The 19,548-nt window shown below is 45.4% G+C and overlaps 1 protein-coding gene across 2 annotated transcripts; it reads left to right on the top strand.

Moving 5' to 3' along the window:
* Positions 1-4,331: 4,331 nt before the first annotated feature.
* USP18 (ubiquitin specific peptidase 18) lies at positions 4,332-18,280 on the top strand. Of its 2 annotated transcripts, none has more exons than XM_075115282.1 (11): positions 4,332-4,770; positions 7,319-7,514; positions 8,581-8,677; positions 9,943-10,088; positions 11,979-12,058; positions 12,464-12,610; positions 13,434-13,529; positions 14,536-14,706; positions 15,561-15,692; positions 16,130-16,179; positions 16,707-18,280. In XM_075115282.1, the coding sequence occupies exons 2-11, from the start codon at positions 7,346-7,348 to the stop codon at positions 16,753-16,755; spliced, it is 1,137 nt and encodes a 378-aa protein (XP_074971383.1). In that variant the 5' UTR covers positions 4,332-4,770; positions 7,319-7,345; the 3' UTR covers positions 16,756-18,280. The 2 variants fall into 2 exon arrangements, with proteins under 2 accessions (XP_074971383.1, XP_074971376.1); XM_075115275.1 differs by having other exon boundaries at positions 4,547-4,984.
* The last annotated feature ends 1,268 nt before the right edge of the window (positions 18,281-19,548 follow it).

Here is a 19,548-nt window from a genome sequence, read left to right as displayed (position 1 = left end):
GTAGACTGCGATGAGGTCACCCCTCAGCCTTCTCCAAACTGAGCAAAGAAAGTGACCTCAGCCACTCCTCCTAAGTCTTGCCGTCAAGACCTTTCACCATCTTGGTCACCCTCCTCTAGATGCACTCCAATTGTTTGATGTCCTTTTATATTGAGGTGCCCGAAACAGCACACAGTACCTAAGCTGGGGCCTCACCAGTGCAGTGTAGTGTGGAACAATCACCTCCCGCGACTGGCTAGCCATGCTGTACTTAGGGAAGTCGAAGGAGGTGATCCTTCCACTCCGCTCAGCACTGATGAAGCCACACCTGGAGTACTACGCCCGGTTCTGGACTCCTCAGTACAAGAAAGCCATGGACATACTGGAGTCCAGCAAAGTGCCACAAATACAATTAAGAGACTGAAGCACTTCTTCTATGAGGAAAGGCTACAGGAGCTGGGATTGTTCAGCCTGGAGAAGGCTCAGGAGCGATCTTATCAATGTATATAAATACCTGAAGGGAGGGTGTAAAGAAGGTGGAGCCAGGCTCTTTTCAGTGGTACCCAGTGACAGGACAAGAGGCAACAGGCACAAAATGAAACAGAGGAGGGCCCATCTGAACATCAGGGAAACACTTTTCTACCATGAGAGTGACTGAGCACTGGCACAGGTTGCCCAGAGATGTTGTAAATGATTAAACTATGAAATTACAGAGTACCGGAAGTGTCTCTGTTTAGGAAAATGTCCTACCCAGGATATACTTGATTATGTACCTAAATTGAAGTAACATGAATAAGTATTACCCAACCTAGTGGGACTTAGACTCATACAGCTTCCCTCAAAGGTCTGTCCTGAATGGGGACCAAAACCAGAAACAGGGCATTTCATACCTCAAATACCTGTATGTGTTCAAACCAAGAAGTGACCCTTCTCTTCCAGTGAGAGGAGAAATATGGGGCAAGTTAAAAACAAAAATGTGATTAAAAATGGCAGATGGATTGCTTGGTCTGTTCTTTTAAAAACTGCTGAAAGCAATGCAACAAAGAAGTGGAAGTTATTGATCCAGTGTAGAGTACTTTCTGCATTTTAAAACACTGGGTGTGGAATTCCTAACTTCTTGAAAACTTTTAAAATCTCACCCTGATCATCGATGTTATGGTTTATTTTATTTGCAAGGACACTTCAGAATGAGGATCCCTGCTCTTGCGGTAGTCAATGCACTGTTTGGAATGGTTTGGAGAGTACTTTAGAAGCGCTGTGGCAGTTATCAGGAGTTAGCAGCTTTTGTCAAAGTGACACTACAGCACAACACTCAGCAGGCAGTGTATTTGGAGACCTGAACAATGAATCTTTCAGTTTTAGCCATCCCTTCATCTGAGAACACCTTCTGGGCTCAGACTCCTGCCCGTCACCTGGTTTGGAAGTGGGGTGTAACAACTGACTTCCACAGGCAGAGCTTCAAATATTCTTAAATAAGACATATGCTCCTCTTAATCAAGCATCCAGGCTGTCACAGAGGTTATTACCAAAAGCCACTTCAGCTGCACACTGCTCATTAGCTTCCACAGGCCTGTCAGACCTAGTTCCTGTTTAATCTCCAGTGTCAGTTTGCACTTTGCTCAGGTGGTTTAACTGTCTCTAGGCAACTTATGGCTTAGCAGTTCTTCTTTGTCTCTTCCTCCTTTCTATAAGGGAGATGCCACAGAAGCTAGCAATAGAAAGGGAACATCGCTAAATTTAAACCATTGCCAAGAGGCTCTGCCAGGTGCTGAGTCATTTGTACCCCTCTGCTCACAAGCCCTTACAGAAATCCATACCCATCCATGTGACAATTCAGGAAGCTTTTCACTGCCACTGCTGCCTTGGCTGAAGAGCTCTAACTGCCAGGCTGTCTGAGCAGGTTCTCCGTAACCTGCCCAGAGGGTATGCAACTGGGACCTCTTCTGTGGGGACTGCAAGGACAGTCTTTCTGACAGGCTCCAGACAACCCCTCTGAAAGCCTCCTATGCGCTCTTGCCTTCCCAGGGTTCAATGAAGCAGGGCAGGGGCTGCACAGAGGTACCCGACACAGGGTTGGGAGCCCATGCTGTCCTCACCTGTGGTAACAAAAAATCTGCAGACAGTTGAGCCTCTCTCTACAATAAATCCACATTAGCATAACCCTTCCCACAGATGGCGCACGCAAAGTGATCTGTGTTATGTGACAAAGGGGAGACAGCGAACATATCATCAGAGTCGCATTCATCCTCCTCTGAAGTCTTTTAGCCATTCTCCCAAAGTGCTGGCTCTTTAGTTCCAGGTATAACAGGAACAAACAGTATGTTAATAATAAGAACACTTCTGTCACTTAAGGCCTTATAGAGCATCTTTGCTGCAGAAATATTATAAAGGACTTCCACATTCAAGTCCTATAACCGCTAAGTCTCTGTATAATTGTCATGGTTTAACCCCAGCTGGCAGCTAAGCACCACACAGCCACTTGCCTACTCCCGCACCCCAGTGGGATGGGGGAGAGAATCAGAAGAGTAAAAGTGAGAAAACTCATGGGCTGAAATAAAGACAGTTTAATAAGGAAAGCAATAGCCATGCACGCAAGCGAAGCAAAAGAAGGAATTAATTCACTACTTCCCATCTGCAGGCAGGTGTGCAGGCATCTCCAGGAAAGCAGGGCTGCTCAGCAGTAACAAAAACATCCCTGTGTTATCAACACCATTTCCAGCACAAATCCAAAACATATCCCCATACAAGCTACCATGAAGAAAATTAACTCTATCCCAGCCAAAATCAGCTCAATAATACAGGAAGGAGCTGGCAAGTCAGGGCTATGTTAAGCCGTGGTTTTCCTCCCCACACCTGTTTTTTCTTCAACATTCTTTGAATGTAGTAACTTAGCGAGACAACAGCTGAAGGCTTTTGCATAGCACATGTGACTTCAGTTTGTTAGCAGCTCACAGAAAGGGCTCAGAAATGAGGGGCAAATGGGTGCCCCAAAGACACCAGTGAGCTTCTAGGGAGCAAAGAAAGGGAGACAGAAGCCATCAGGAGCTCTGCATAGCCTGTGGAAGGGGGCAGCACCTTCCCCCTCATTAACCCCTCATGTCCTGCTAAACCAATCCTACAGGCAGAGAGAGAGGAAGCATTTAGGGTTTGAACCTGCCCCTGGTGACTGTCTGGCAGCAGCTGCAAGGGAAGGACATGATGTCTCTGACCCAGCTGGAGTTCCTCCATAAAGGGTAGGCAGGTGTGTCCTTGCCAAACCATGCAGGGACTCTTCCCTTCTGGGGTCCCAGAGACTTTATTTCACACACATAGCAGGACTCCCTACATCACCCCCACCATTTCCCCAGTTGGCAGAGCTCTGCAGGGCAGCATAACTCACCTTTAAGCTCTCCCACCTGCTTAAGTGGAGCAAAGCTGGGCCAGTGGCCAGCCTCTGACAAGCAAAGCTCCCTTACGGGGTGTTGTGCCCCTCTGTTCCTCTGGCAGACCCTAGAAACAAGATGGAAACCCAGGATATGCGCTGGAGAAGCGGCCACCCAAACACTTCTGCTTGTCAGGACATAAGTGACCCATTGAGGCCTGAAACCTCACAGCTCAAGTTGGTGCTGGAGTGTTTGTTTACTGTTGTGTTGCCATTCGTACGTCCCACTGCACACCGCAGCCCACCATCATGTGGGAAACTGCTGAATCTTTCAGTTTGCCACATTGGTTATGTTTCTAAGGGAGTTACTTATTTGGGGTTATTTTAAATGAGCTATTTCTTACTTCTAGGTAGGCTACTGTAGGCCTTCACAAGAGTTTGGCTTTTCTGTCGCTTTGTGGCTAAACCCAACAAATGCCAGGCCGAAAGCATGTCTGCTTTTGAGAGGTAATGAGCCACCATGCAAAGCGTGGGCAGAACAAACCCCCTGAGGTACTGCCTCTGCCGAAGAGGGTTGTTTCTTGGTTTTTTTTGATTGTTTCTTGGTTTTTTTTTTTTTTTCTGCAGAGTTCAATTTCTCACCCCTCCATTTAAAACTCACTCTTGCCTCTGCCCAGAGAAAACCAGGCTGAGGCGTGGCAGGCAGGGGGGTCTGGCTGCTTTGCCCCGGTGCTGTTCATCCCGGCCCGTGGCCCCGGAGACGAGTGGGCAGCCCCTGAGAAAAAGGGGGGGTCGGCCCCGCGGTTGCCTTTCTTCGCCCCGCCCCGCCCCGCGGGCCGGCGCTGCCGTGAGGTGCCGCCATCTCGCGGCGGCCGGGGTAGGCGTGAGGCGGCGTGGCGGGCCACGGCTGAGCGAGTTTCACTTTCTGTCCCTGGGCTGCGCGGTAGCGGGAAACGAAAGCTAATAAGCGGCGGAGCGGGCGCCCCCTGATGTGGCCGGCGAGAAGAGCGGGCAGGCAGCAGAGCTGAGCTCCGCTCCGCCCAGCAGCACCGTCGGGGCAGCCCGCTGCGCCGCTGCCCTCCGCGTCCCCACTGCCCGCCGCTCGCTGCCGCCGGCCGCGGGGCTCCCGGGTGGCAGCGGCTGGCCCGGCCCGCCGGAGTGAGGCACTGAGCTCCGGTGCGAGGAGACGCGGTGTCCGGGCCGCCGTCAGCGGGTGCGGTGTGAACGGGAGCGCCTGCCCAGGCTCGAAGCGCTCCTGGTCCTGCGGGAACTGGTAAAAAACCCCTTTCTGACGGTTTGTCAGATAGGACGAGCCAGAGCCACAGTGCGCCGGGAGTAAAGGGGGGGAAAAGAAAAGGAGCCGAACAAAGGCGTCGTTTGACAGCGAAGTGGGAAGTCTCGTTTCAGTCGCATCCAAGAGGAGAGCGGAGGTGAGGGGCTCCAGTCCCCGCAGCAGCGCTTCGGGCAGCACCTCAGGGCCGCCGTCTGTTTCTCGGGGGTCGCTGCCTCGCAGCCCCCTCCCGCCCCGGCGCCGCCCGCCATCCGCCGCCCGCTCCCCGAGGTACCTCCGAGGAGAGAGGAGCCGCGGAGGTGGGGAAGGGGCGACGAGGGACAGAGGCCGCCAGTGGCCCTCCTCAGGCGGAGGTGGGCTTCGGGGGCTGCGAAGGCTCCACTGGGGGGTTTTGTCGTGAGAGGCTGGTGTCTTGGGAGGGCGGATAGGCTGTGGAGCAGGCTGGGGCGAAAGGGAGGGCGAGTAAGGGGCTAGCTGATGACAGGGTGGAGGGTACAGGAGGGGGTTGCTGCTACCTTTTCTCTGCCTAGTGCTAGCGTGGTTGCTTGGTTTGGCCGAGCCACGTGCGTTGAGGGAGCGAGCACCGAGTCCTACCCCTGACCCACAAAGGAAACTGAGAAGCGACCCTGGCTACTCCAGTCAGAGAGGAGAAATAGGGGGCAAGCGGCGAGCCTGCTTCTCAATTCCTAGGCTCACTCACCAGTTTTTTATACGTTTATGTAGGGAAAGAAAGGTCAAGTGCAAATCGTAGGAATGAGGTATTTCTGATAGCCAAAATGAGGCAGTTCCATGCAAGGGTTGGGACGTTGTGTTCATGTCTGCTCCTGCACTGGGGCTCCTGGTAATAGCTCTCGGGTGCCTGGGGGAGAGTCTTCATCAAACCAGAGACCCAAATCCCCCCATCTCTGTATCTCCCTGCCCTAATATCTTTCTACCTATTTCTCAAGTCACCCAAAGCCTTTTAGCCCTGAGCTTGCCCTTTCATCCCACCCTTAATCCTACCTCTCCTGCCAAAAGCTGTTTCTTGCAAGTTTGCCTCATCCCCTGTCCATCCCTAGTGGCTGTTTAGCTACCTCTGCTCTGCCTATCCCCCTCCCTTCTGTATCCTCCAGCATCCTCACTGGCTGTGAGCATTACTTACCTTCTGGCTGATATAATACCAACTAAACCCTCTGGTTCTTGCTGTACAAGCAAAGATGGGCTCCCAGCCCAGCTGGGCTTTTGGAAACCTGAACTCCTCATTAAATCATTTTCAGGGAAAAAGGCAGTATGAGTTCAGACTCCATTTTGACAAGGAAGAAATCGAATTCTTTTCCTGCACAGCTGTTCTGGGTTTGGACATAAAAAGCAATATTCTTGAATCTCTTTGAATGTCTGAGTTTATTTTTTTCCCAAATAAAAATCCTCAGCAAATTCAACAGTATTTAGTGAATATGAGTGTATGATACTTTGAATTCAAAAGTAAAGAATCAAAAGTACAGTTAGGAAAAAGTATACTTAAGCTTAAAAGTAACAACTGGAAGAAAAAAAATCCATTCCTAGTTTCCTTGCCTGACAAAGTCTTTAGAAACGTTGATATTTAACATTATCAGGCACAATTAACCTGGAAAATAACCTGCTTTTAAAGTGCAGATTTTCTTTTTGTGAAAGGCAGAACCAGCTCTTTTTTCATTTCCCTTTCTTGGGAGCTTTTTTCATTCTTTCAGCACCTGGCCTCAGGTTCATTTTATGTGCTGTTTAATATTTGTAAAATTACAATTTCTGAGCATTTGTTCTGTGGTCTGTTGCCGCCCCACCCCTCCTACCCCAATTGCTTCCCTAAGCATATCCTTTTTTTATCTGATTCTGCCTCCCCGTTGGAGGTGGGCTTTTTAAAAAGTTTAATTTTTGTGTAATAGCATTTGAACACTTGTCACATTGTTTTGCTTGTGTATTTTTGCTTTGCTTTGGTTTGGTGGTTTTTTGGTTTTGTTTTAATTTTTACTTAAAAGAGCCAGTTAGCTGAGTTGTAAGAGACTGTTGAAGTAATGGTCTGTTCAATAGTCCTTTGAAAGTCAAGGCATTATAATGGTTCTTTTGCTTAAACAGTTACTTTGCCTGTGATAACTTGAAGAAGCATAAAAAGAAACTGATATTTAGGTGCTTAAATGCCTTTACAGAGTCCAAAGTGCCAGGTAGAGCTGTGACTAAGGTGCTTAAAAACTGCAGAGAGACCAGTACAGGAAACAAACAAATGGTTATCAGCTCAAAAGTCTGGAAAAGGTGAAATTTGCCCTTTTGAATACTTGGGATACTTCGGGTGATAAAGCATTACTTTTATTAAACAGAGGAGTTTTGCAGTATCTGCCATCTGGACAGATTATTTATCAAGTCTTCTTGAACAGAGGATATCTAGAGTTCCCTGGCTAGATGGAGCTGTTTCTGTGGAACCAAAGGTTAAATTATTTATTTAGCCACAAAAGGAAGGCAGGATATGCAGTTGCTGTCAAGCCCCATGTCTGTTACCTTGCCAAGAGCATGCACACCTACAGTACCTATGTTAATTCAAATATACCAAATGCCATCACAGTAATGTTACTAATTTTATTGACGTTCCAGATTTTTCATTATGAAAATACCAAATTCAAAGACAAATCTCATGTTTCTGGGTGCTGCCGTCTTTCTGATCTCTCTGTGTCTTTCTGCAGTCCTCCTGTCTTTGTACAATATTGTTGATGGGACAAAGAATTGGACGTCAAGAAAGAAGCAAGAAACTAGATCTGGCGCTAAGTGAGACCATGAAGGCAGAAGCAGAAGTACAAAGTAATAAAAAAGAAGCTGAAGAGCCAAAGGCCCAACACCAGAGGCTAACACCAGTATTCGGTGTGGCAGACTTAAAAAATGGTAATAATGTTTTGTCTGTTCTTTGCTCTCATGTTTTCTGTTTCTAATGCCTGCTGTTTTGTTCTTTGTTGTTAGGCTTTGTTTTCTCTGATTCTTTACCTCTTCACTGAGGAATATACAGACAATTATCATTTTGCCTTTCCACTTTGTTTTTTTTGGGAAGGGATTACATGACGATCTCAGAGCTTTTTCCCCTCAAATTGGCCATTGCAGCTGAAAGGTGTAGATGCTGGCCCTGTCTCTTTCCAAACACAGTCAGCATTGCTTCTGGATTTGCTAAACCGTGGACTAGGCCCTAGGTAGTCTGCTGCATCACTAGATTGGCCTCTCAAAAGCTGTTGTTAGTATTTCAGGTGTACGTGCTGTACTATACCAGCTATAGCCCTCCTGTACCACCGACTGCATGCATTTCAGAGGTGTTCTGAGTTTCTGTTTTATGTCCTCTCTCAGAAGAAAAACTCTGACTTCAGAAGAAAAACTAATTTCTGACCGTGATGACTTTGGGGCACAGAATATGTTGTCTTTTTATATGCATTGTGAACAGCTGTGACATGCTTTTTCCACTTCTCTCAGGCTAGTTCCTTTCTTTGAAACTGAGACAAAGAATAGCAGGGGTAGGCTGAAGGGGAAACTCAAAGCCTGTGTGGTGGACAGCTAGCATGTGGTCCTACATGTAGCTCTTCATTTTGTTATTAAGCCTGGCTGTGTAAAAGACTGAATAAAAATTGTCATACAGGCAGCCTTTGACTTCTGGGTTTGATGTGTTTTTTTAAGTTTTGTATTTAGATGTGTTGTGAGAGGACTGAAAATAGAGGAGCTGGGAGGCATCTGAGTATCATAATCTAGGCTTACTTGGATTTTTCCTGTCAGTTGCTAAACAAAAATAAATGTTGTCTGCTTGAGGAATGTAAGAATAAATTGAACGCTTTCTCAGATCTGACCAAGATGCTGGGCCTATGCACAGAATGGCTGAATACGTGCAAGTGGAGTTTGCCACTTTCAAATAATGTTCACTTTCTTTTCTTGTACCTATCGCTACGCATCACTTCTTTTTTTATGAGTACAGGAGCTATTGGACTGTACAACGTTGGACAGAGCTGCTGTCTGAACTCTCTGCTCCAAATGTTCTTCATGAATATACACTTCACTAGGATACTTCGAAGGTACTGCCTGTTTGAACTACCTGAGATACTTCCATTGTTGCTCTGTTGTCTCCACTCCTTTTTTTTCATATGGGATGTACACTTGAAGGCTTGGGTCATCGAGGTGCTAGCAAGATGCTTTCAGCTCACTCAGCAAGGTCTCTGCCTTGTTGTGCCTGTTGTATACAGACTAAGGCTTGCAAAGGTAGGAGTTGCAGTTTTCTGACTTGTTAGTCATCTCTGATTCATGTGCCATTTGCATGCTGGTAAGCTGCAGTCCTGAGTCTTTGACTCGTATCTCTTTTCCATAACAGGATATGATTTTATTCCAGGTACACTCATAGGCCGTTATAAGTAAAGGATGTGTTGTGCGTAACCATATCCACTATTAATTTTGTAACTTTAAGCATGTAAACACAAACATACTGTGATCCATAGCCTCTGGTCCCTGATTGTCCTGGCTAGCACCTGGTAGAGAGTACGTTGCAGATTGTGGCAGATAGAGAATACATAGTGTTATTGTGTTTTGCTTGACTGTGCTCTCTACTTGTTTGTGAGGAGGATTTGGGCTTCTGCCTTCCTACCAACCACACTGATAACTGGTTTGATTTGTTTTCAGTTTACTCAGTTCACTACAGCTTTAATCATCTAAGTGGATCATCCTTCTTCAGTTGTCCTTTCTCCAAATTTCTTATACACTCACCAGTGCACAGAGGGGAAAGAAGACAAGCTACAGATGTGCAGAGATAAGAAGTGTCATAAATGGGCAAAGTTTAATAATGTAGACAGTAGGTTGCCATTGTTATTTGAAAAAAGACTCAGAAAAACCGGTGGACTGCAACAAATTTAGGGAGGATAAAGAGCTTTCCCATTGGCATATAGTTGAAGTACAAGCATTATGATATACATGCCCACAAAATTTTGAGGATATATTGAGAATGAAGGCATGAACAGGTAGGAGGCAAGAACAGCTCTGAAACTGGCTGTAATTAATATTGTTTCTAGAGACCAGAAAGCACTTTAGGTCCTGCTCACTCTGCCCCTTGTTCAGGAACAGGGCAACTTATGGTTGTGTCCTTATACTTTAGAACTGGTAGCCTTCACGGTGGGATGAGCTAGTGCAGGTGTCTGTTTCCCCTTTTTCCTTCTTTTGCTAAGAACATGCCCATTCTGGTTCCTCTTGAGTTGCTCCCTGTGCTATCCACCTCTGTTCCTTCAGGTGTCACGTCTAATATTTCTCCATTGTACCACTCTATTACCATTCATGTTGCATCTCCTCTTTATAGGATCACAGTGCCACTACATGCTGTGCAGAAGAGGAGGAATGTCCCATACCAAATGCTCCTGCTGTTGGAGGAGATGCAGTGTGGCAAGCGGAAAGCTGTTTCTCCCATAAACCTCGCTTGCTGTCTTTCAGCATACAAAGTAAAATGTAAGCAGTGCTGTCTCAGGCCCACCTCTGCTGACCAGGGATGTTGTTTATCAAGCACTAACAAGCTGTGCAGACTCTGACGTCTCATTCGGAGATTCAGAAATGTGAGGAGTTAGGTGCATGATGACGTAATGCTCTTTGTAGCTACCTCCCAGTTGTGAGTGAGATGCTGTGTCTTACTTGTGAAGAGGGGGGAAAAAAGCCCCTGCTGGATAGCCTTGCTGATGTCCAAAGGGTGGGAAGACTATCAGACTGCTGGAAGACTCAGCTACTGATACTGGCCAGAGGGAAAGGACTGTGCAGGGCAGAGAGAGGACGGCTTATAGCTTGATTTGTCTCACTATACTGGTATGATAATAGTGAAACAGCTTCTATTTCTTATTAGAAGGAAGGGATTATGTGGAAAAGATACTGCGTTCACCCAGATCCCCAAGGATAGAAACCATATCCTTCCTGTCCCTTGTTACAAGGGCAGAGAGGAGAATTTGCTGGCTTAACCTCCACCTGGGAGGTCCCAAAGGAGAGAGGTTAAGTGTACAGGTGACCAGTGGCAATGGGATGGTGAGACTCTATTTATGTACACAAATACACACAGTATATCCAAATGCCCTGATCTTTATTATATAAAAGTCAAAACAGGACAGTACTGAAAGGGACAGATGGTAGCCAGCCCAGACCTATATTAACATGAGATAACATGAATATTTGTTTGTGTAATTTTTTTATCCCTGAGACTGAATGGCTCTGCATTCTGCCTTCTCTCTTCCAATGAAAGAGATGCCCAAAGAGTTTGTAAAGCTTGACTGTTTCCCACCTTGTTGCCCTGCTTTAAAATTCAGGTGTAGTTCATGAAGTCCTCTATCCCAGCAAGCAGTGCTTTACCTGAATCACAGATGTGCTATTAGACATGAGGAAGAGTGTGTTTTCTGAGCTTCATTTAGTCAGGGATGTCTGCAATCTGACTAGACCCCAGCTGAAGTCAGTACCTGCAGACTTGCAGGGAAGTTGAAAGCACTTCCACCTCAGGGTGTTGGATTATTCCACAAAATTTGTTTCTGCTATGATCAAGCATAGAGGTATCTAGAAATATCAAGATTTTGCTGAACTATGTGTAGGTTTTGCCCAGTTCTTAAATCTTGAGCTTATCACGAGCTGAGAATATTTGTTCTTTGCATTCAAGGACGTGGATTTTTTTCCTCCCTAAGTTCAGTCTTGAAGCAATTCTCTTCTGAGCCGTTCTAAGCAAGCTGTGCATTGAGCTGTATCCCACCATCTTAGGTTTTTTAATACGTCAGTTTATCCAGAGTGAAAAGCTGAAGCATAATGTTACTACATCATCCTTGGCTTCCTGTCCTGAAACTGTGCTTTTTCTCTGGGTAGGGATCAAGGGGTTTATACCATTCCGTGGATGAGACATATGGATAGGCCTCCCTATCATTTTTACCTCAGCACTCAGGAGTGTTACAGCCTTAGCGAGGGGGTGGGGGAGACAAGTTTGTGCAGTTACGAAGGTGAGAAAGAGAACAGAATCTTCTCTGTATTGTTTGTAAGAAGGACTCAAATGCAACCCTCAATTCAATGAGACATCTGAGCCCTATTTTCTGGTAGGTATTGGGTATTGGCCCCGCATCTGGTGACAAGGACATGACTTTTGCTCTGGTTTGTACAATGGGGCACTCAAGACCTCCCATCTTTTCCCACTGCTTGCTCAGGTCACAGGGAGACATTGCGACTCTTTTCCAGTCTAAGCTCTGTGCTGGCAGGGAGTGGCAAGGGAACAAGAGACTGGATCTGAAGGGGGGACAATAAATTTCCCTTTGCCATCTGTGGGAAATCTGTGCTTGGTACTGTTCATAATACTGACTGAGGTGGTGTTTTCTGTTTGTCCAGTGTTCGTACAGTATGATGCTGCCCAGCTCTTTCTGACTCTCTGGAACTTGATAAAGGAGCAGATGGCAAAGCCAGAGCTGGTAAGGACAGTGACCAAAAGGACCACCAGGTCCTTTGGCCCTTGTCATGTGTCGTTTCCTCTGCTTCTTGAAGAAGAATCCTGTTCGTTGACAATTATCCTAAATGACATTCTTAAAATTACCCCCTATTTGAATCTTTCATCTTTCAAATGGGAGAGAGAATCTTGATTTCATAGGCTTCAGAATTTTGAAACATGATTAACTTTTGTTCATACTACTTTTAGGGCATGCCAGGGTTACTTAACAAAAAGATTGATCTTGCAACACTGAATTTACTTACCTTGCATTTCTTTTTCCCCAAATTTCTTTAAGCATTTGTTGGCATGTCTTGACACAGCTCCTCCATTCTTTGAAGTCAGCCATGTGCATTTCTTTTTTCTTTTTTTTTTTTTTTCACCCCTTCAGGTTGAAGAGCTGAATGGTTTGTACACTATCTGTGTACAGGAGCACCTGGCCTGTCAGAAATGCTCTCATGAAACAAAGAGGAACAGCAGCATGTTAACCCTTCCACTCTCAGTGTTGGATTCCAATTCTCAAGCACTGAGGACTCTGGTAAGTTCAGTGGCAGCACTGTTTCCTCAGGAAGAAGGTTCTTCTGTGTTCACTGTGTGAGCCTTCTCCTTGCAGCCCTGGTGCATCCTGGGAGTCATCTAGAATCTCTGCAGGGTGTCTGGGGCTTTGAGGTGAACTTCTCTCATTCATGTTTCTTCTTTGTTTTGAGGGGTTCTAAATTTCTAAAAAAATTTATTTTATATGAGGAACAGAAGATAAAGTCCTTGAATCGCAGCTCTAAAGACTGTTGACTAAATACTCTGTAAGATTCAAAGACTTGTGCTACACAGTGATGTGTACCTGTGAGACCTTAGATACCACAGTGAGGTGCCCTAGATAACTTCTAATCCCCAGCCAGACACACTACATTTTCCCAGTGCAGTGTTCTTTTACTGTTAAATCAGTGCTGCTGTTTGATATCCAGATACAGCAGTGATGGTGGCTATGTAGGTGCTGCCACAAATAGACAGTGGATTTTCAGGTGATGCTGGACCTTTGGACCTTATTTATTCTATGACCCCTTTATACCATTTCAGCCTGAGGGAGCCTCTTTCAAAACCTCTAAGGCTCTGAAGTAGGTATAAAAGACACTTATACATCAACATATTTTTTGTAGAAAATGTGGTAATCTATTTTTTTCAACTAATGTAATCACACCAGCAGTTAGGAAAAGGGGGTACCCTTTTTTAGGCTGCCAGGCAATCTTTTGTCCTTTGAATAAAATATGCCTTCTGTAGCTTTGCTCTTTGCATGTACTCTGCACAAGTAGAAATAGAAACCCGGCTTGAAGGAATTCAGTTGAAAGAAATCTCTGTCTTCATAGGAGGACTGTCTGCAATACTTCTTCCATCCAGAAGAGTTGAATGTTCACAACATGTGTTTCTGTGTACAGTGTGGAAGAAAAACACCTTTTCTGCAGGTAATTGGAGAATTATTTCCCCATATATGTCTCATACCAAGAACTGGGAAGGGTGGGGGAGGGACTCAACCATATCAGTTTAAGAGGAGATCAACAACTCAGACCTGTCAGCACAGCAATGTCAGTTAGGTATATGCCACATGCATCTTTCCTGTTAGAAAGTTCCCGATTGTAGATGTAGCTCTAGCACCAAAATAATGCTTTCATGGGTTTTAATGTAAGTCACCAAGAGAGGTAGCAGCAGAAAAGCTTCTCTTGGTTTATGTTGTGCTTCCATGACAGGGCTTTACATCACTGAGTAGCTCGAGGGGTAGACAAGAATATGTTTTTGGAGCTATGCATACACATAAAAGTAGGCTACTGTAGGGTGACTTCATTTCTTGCTCGCCACTGGGCTCCCTGTATTTACAGTATTGGTCTCTGCCAGCCAATGAATTAGCTGTTTTGTGCAGAGCCAAGTGCATTGAAGAGAGAGGTGTGTGAAGGAGAGTGCCCAGCTCAACGCTTGGAGGGGACTTTCCACATCATTTTCACCAGTGGGCCACCTCTGAGGCCACGATGCATCTATGTGTCTTGGTGGCAGCCATGGCAGCAGCAGCAATATCAACAAAGGCAGTGCTGGAAGGAATGCGCTGTCAGCTTGGCGTCCTCCACGGAGCTCTAGTGCTCGCAAGCCACAAGGAAGTTGGCTTGCCTCTCCTCGCCAACCTAGTGCTACCAACCTAGGGTTAAGAAAGCAGATAAGAAACAAAGCAGCTGATGAGATACCCAAGCTGGGTGCTGATCATGCTGAAATTGAGAAACTTAGTTATCACAGCTGTGTTACCTGTACATGTCTTGTGTGCAAATGAACTACAAAGGTTTGGCATCTGATGTCTGGTGGAATTGGCAATCGTTCACTATAGCACTGACTGCTCTCTACGCTACGTGGCAATAGCTGTTTCCACCCCACCTCCCCAGGGTTTGTTCCTTAGTTTTCAATTGCATTTTTTTAACTGCTTTACAGAGCATGAAGCTAGTCCATCTGCCACAGACTCTGACAATACACCTAAAGCGCTTCTGCTTTGAACAATCAGCCTACATTCACAAGCTTAGTCACTATCTGCCATTCCCACAAGACCTTGATTTCAATGCAATCTTGACAGAAAACCAGTGCCAAGCAGATGACAACGAGAAGGTGAGATACTCCTAATGCCCTGTTTAATAAGGGCAGATTTTCTTCTCCCCTCTGCTCAAGTCTTATAAAAGTTTAAGAGATCACACCAGTACTTGCCTCAGTTCAAAGCACCTGTCTTAAAAATGTGTGTCGCAGGCTTTACTTGTGCTTCATGTTGTCTCACATCTCATGGTTTTAACTGGTTCAGACATTATTCAACTTTCAGTGCTCAGTTTAAATCACCAAAGGCACTGTAACTGGAGGTTTCTGCCATAAGGACAAAAATCAGGCTTTACAAAAAAAAATAACCTGAATGACCAAATCTAGACATTGTAAAAAGTGTCTTAGAAGCACCTTCTGTCCTGTGATTCAGCCTCCAGGGCAAGTTGGCCTCGGCAAGCAGCAGACCTACTGCCTTGCAGAAATCGCTAGTCCAAGACAGGGGAACTCCGTTCCTGGTGGTTTCCCCGTGCAGTGTTGTTTGCCACAGAGCTGAGGTTAGCAGGGAGAGGACAGCTTTGCCATGAGCTGAGAGTAATCCACCATGCTGTGGATCTGTTCCCCTTACTGAGAAACAACAAGGGAAAGCGTGGCAACAGGAAAACCTTGGTGGCGTAGCGTTGGCTGTGGTGTAACCCCTTTTCTGTCCTACTGCCTTTTTCATATTCCTGTGATCTCCAGGGAGGCTGCCAGCCCATAGCTGGCAGGCAAAACTCTGAGGGTAAGAGTGAAAAAGGCAGGATCCTCAAGGCTGATCTAATCTTTCCCTTTTTTCCTTAAGAAATGCACGTTCTTGCTGTCACAGCTGCTGATTCTCTTCAGCCAACGGCAAATGAGAATTGCTGTATTGAAAGTTACTCTTTGGCTCTTCACAGGCTGCCTGGCAGTACGAGCTTTTTGCCGTTGTTGCTCATTCAGGATCAACTAGTTGTGGACACTATTGTGCCTATATTCGAAGTCTCACAGAACATAAATGGTATTGCTTCAACGATTCTGAGGTTTGCCAGGTGAGGACACAAATCCACATTTCTTGTGTAGCTTCCTGGACACTCCTTCAGATCTCATTCACTCTGACTGCTGATTGAAGAGAACCAGGAAAGAAAACTGAAGCTGCAGAGCTTTGTGCACCTCATTCCTCTGCTACAGCAAACTCTGAGCTGAGGGCAAAGCGGCTCTGGCTTCTGTACCAAACAAGGCCTCAGGTCCTGGTTTGCAGTAGCAGACATTTTCAGTTTACCCTACTTTTATGTACTCTAGATCTGTTTAATGTATGTGCTCAGAAGACGCAAAGGAACTGGTTTTCCTCAAAGGGTAAAAGCAAAACCATGTTTAGTTCCTGGAAATACCACTTACACCATGCTTATGAGGATTGCTGTGCTGGTATCACAATGCCACTCTTAAGAGGTTTTTACCAGCCTCCCCTTATGCGTTTTTTCTTTTCTAGGTATTGTGGGATGATGTTAAATGCACCTATGGACATTCCAGCCTCCATTGGTGAGCAAACACATCTCTGTTTTTAGCTAATGCTCCTCTGGGGTTTGGAATGAGGGTAGCAAAGAGAGGGAAGACAAACAGTTTGAACTGCATCTTGGCTGGGATGTACAGGGCACGCAGAAGAGTAGAAGAGGCATCCTTGTATTCTGGTTATTCTGATGTGAACGTGTATGACTATACCGGGAGCCTGCAGGACTACTGAGTAGTCACAAATGGTGTTGCAGGAGTGGTCTTGCTACTTATGGTTGCCCCTTGGACCCTCTATCGTGACTGAATGTGTCAGTCAGGATTCCTCCATGCTTTTTTGTGTTGATCCAACACAGGAAAACGAGCTGTGGAGAGAGAGAATCCCTCCTATAAGCTACAGCACCGCCAGGCAGTCAGCTTTGTGCTGCCTCAGGAACACTGGAGAGGGCCAGTTCAGTTGACCTAAACCGTAAAAAGCTGAGCAGGAGCAAACATGGGAGGTTACTTGCAACCTAGATCTTCCAAAATACATCTTGTTTTGCTTTTTCTTTGCTCCACAGGGGAGAAACAGCCTACCTCTTGGCCTACATGAAAAAACATCCTCAGTAGCCTTATCCAGGAGTTACCAGAATGTCTCGGGAAGCTCTGCATTGTCAATTTTGCTCAGCGCCTCTGTGCAAGTGTGGACATATACAAATGTTCCACAAGAAAGACATTCTGCACTCAGCCAGTGATGACCTCTGTCTTCACATTTGTTCATGAAAAAAGTGCAGGAGAGACTCAGCTAGAGAAAGGATCTAAGAACTGTTGCACCTGGAAACTCTTTCATGTGTTTTTTATATTTATGTGAATCTACTATCTTTTAGAAGGAAAGTGATATATAAAGTTAGTCTTTCTCTCTTCTGACTTACTGGATTCTTGAATGCCGATGCCTAGGTCCCAGTACAGGGGAAGCGCTTGGCCTGAAAGCCTGCATGATGTCCAGGGAGGCACGTGGCGTGGCTGGAGAGCTGCAGTAGCCATACCTTGCCAGGAAGTCCGTAAGAGCTTGAGACTTACTCTGCCCTTTTAGAGCCATGTTAGATGCTGGCAAGCTGGGCAGAGGACCCCAAAAGTCCTGAGAAACAGCTGGAGCAAGAACCAGAACCCTTATGACACATGCAGCAGTGATGTTTGCTCCTTAAAACCTTCCTGAAAGTGAATCACTCGCTGCAGGGGTTGAGATGTGTTTGAAAGTTGGTGTCATCATAAAGAGGTGTTTTTAAATCAGGAACTATTGTAGTAGTTCTGATTTACAAGATGAGTTTGTATATATTTATGCAGATGGTTGTTGTTTTAGCATGCTTATTGGGTATTTGTATGCATTTTCTTTCCTGTATAGAGGAAAAAATTCAGAGCAACAGAGTTTCTGAAGCTAGCTAGTGATTTTGCACAATACAGCCCATACACTCTGATAAGAGAAGTGAGACGCCTTGATGTAGTTGAACTTTTGGGATTTTCCTTTAGTACTCTTCAGCTGGAATCGTCTTGCTCTCTCCCTTCCTTCTCTGCCCATTCAGTGGAAATGTCCCTTAAGCAGAAAGTGTTCTGGAGAGAACAATTTCATTTAAAAAGTGAGTAACTTTTAAATCTCCTGTTGAGTCCTGTCACTGTGCTGTTGGTTCAGCCTGAGCTCCCATGGCAAGACGACATAGCTGGAGGGAAAATGTGGAGAGAGCTAGAAAGGGAGGTTGGTAACATGTGACAATCAGAAGAGTGTTGTAGAAGTTCATCGCAAGACTCAGCTGTGAGGAAAGTTTAAAAACTCTGGTTGTGATGCTTTTAAAGCACTCACGGTGTTAAGTCTTGATGTGCCACAGTCTGTGAAAGGATCAGGGATTCCAGTAGTTTGAGATCTCGAAGTGCCTTCTAGCCCAACATGTTCTTTGACTGTACCTTTACGAGAGTGCTATTTCTGTGGGACTGAGCACGTTTTAAAATTACTGATTTTGATTATATATATAACTTAATTTTATTTTGATAATGATGAAGTTCCCAAATCATGTCTGTTTTCTGTTGGTATGATTTTGAGAAACCTTGGAGCATAGTTGTGAAATTACATATTTATGATCTAGCAGGTATTTATTTCACTGTACTAGCAATGTCTGTTGTTCTGTTCAATTCTCTTGTATTTGTACTGTTCATTCTGGATGAAAAAAAATCCCAGTGTATTGTTTGTCACCAGGATGAGGAATTTTCAGCCTATTTGCCTTTGGGAATGCGTTACGATCTTTCTAAAGCACCTGGCAATGGGTGAGTAAGAGAACCAAGTTCCTGTCTGCTTTATCCAGCACTTACAGAAATTGAGAAGTGAATGGGTTAAGAGACTGACAAGACATTTCTAATTTATTTATAACTAGAAATTTTTTTTTAAAAAGCTATGCTCATGAAAAATGGCTCAAATGTGTCATAACCTTCCAGGTATATCACCCATCAAGGAAGCAATTGCTGGGATACATTAAGAATCTTTTCAGTCAGTATCTCAATGAAAAGTAGTCAGTGTTTTCTCAATAAAATAGTATGGGATAAATTCCTTCTAAAATAAGTTTGTGGATTATTCTTGGTCTGTTTTTCCTAAACACCATAAATGCAGGTGGGAGGCTACAGACCACATGCACAAAGGTTGTATGCTCACATTAAGTATTCAGGCTAGAGCTACTGCTAATGTTTAGCTTCAACAGCTGAGGAAATGAGGCTAAACCTTCCCGTGGCACTTTGCCCTTGTGCTGGAGACACAATGGGTTTATTGTCAGGTTTGCTGTCACATGAAAGACCCAGATGGGCCATGGGAGGAATGGAAGGTGTGCAAACTGCATTGCGTAGAGATTTAAAAACTCTACCTGACCTGAGCTGCTTTTGCAAAAAGTCACCTTGGCTGCCTCTGTGTCCACAGCGAAGTCCAGTCGTACATGCGCTGGGTAAACTGCCCAAGGACAACTTTCAGCTAAGTGCATGGGATTCCGTGCTAGTGTATGCTAGCATACAGTTAGTTATAATGTGGAGGCCAGCTGTAACACGGGGCCCGCCTCACCCAGGGGCTGGCTACAGAAAAGCACCACCTGTGTTTCTGCCAGAAAAATATTTTCCACTGTAGAACCACCACAAAGGAGCCGGGATTATTTGTCCCGTGTTCGAGCCACTGTGCGAATGAAGCCTAGCACGGGCTTTGAAAGGCCAGATAAAGCCCAAGAGTATGGGTGTGGTGAGATTATTGTAGGTCCTGGTGACTCTTCCTTTCCGTCCTTTGTTTGCTTTGGGATTACCGTGTTTTAAGAGAAGGAACAGTAGCAAACCACACATTTTCTGCTCCCTCTCTGAAGACTCCTCAGATTCAGATATTTCCCACCTTCACAAAACATACAG

Source organism: Phalacrocorax aristotelis, chromosome 1 (assembly GCF_949628215.1).
Source record: "Phalacrocorax aristotelis chromosome 1, bGulAri2.1, whole genome shotgun sequence".
NCBI lineage: Eukaryota > Metazoa > Chordata > Aves > Suliformes > Phalacrocoracidae > Phalacrocorax > Phalacrocorax aristotelis.
This window is presented reverse-complemented; position numbering and strand designations above follow the sequence as displayed.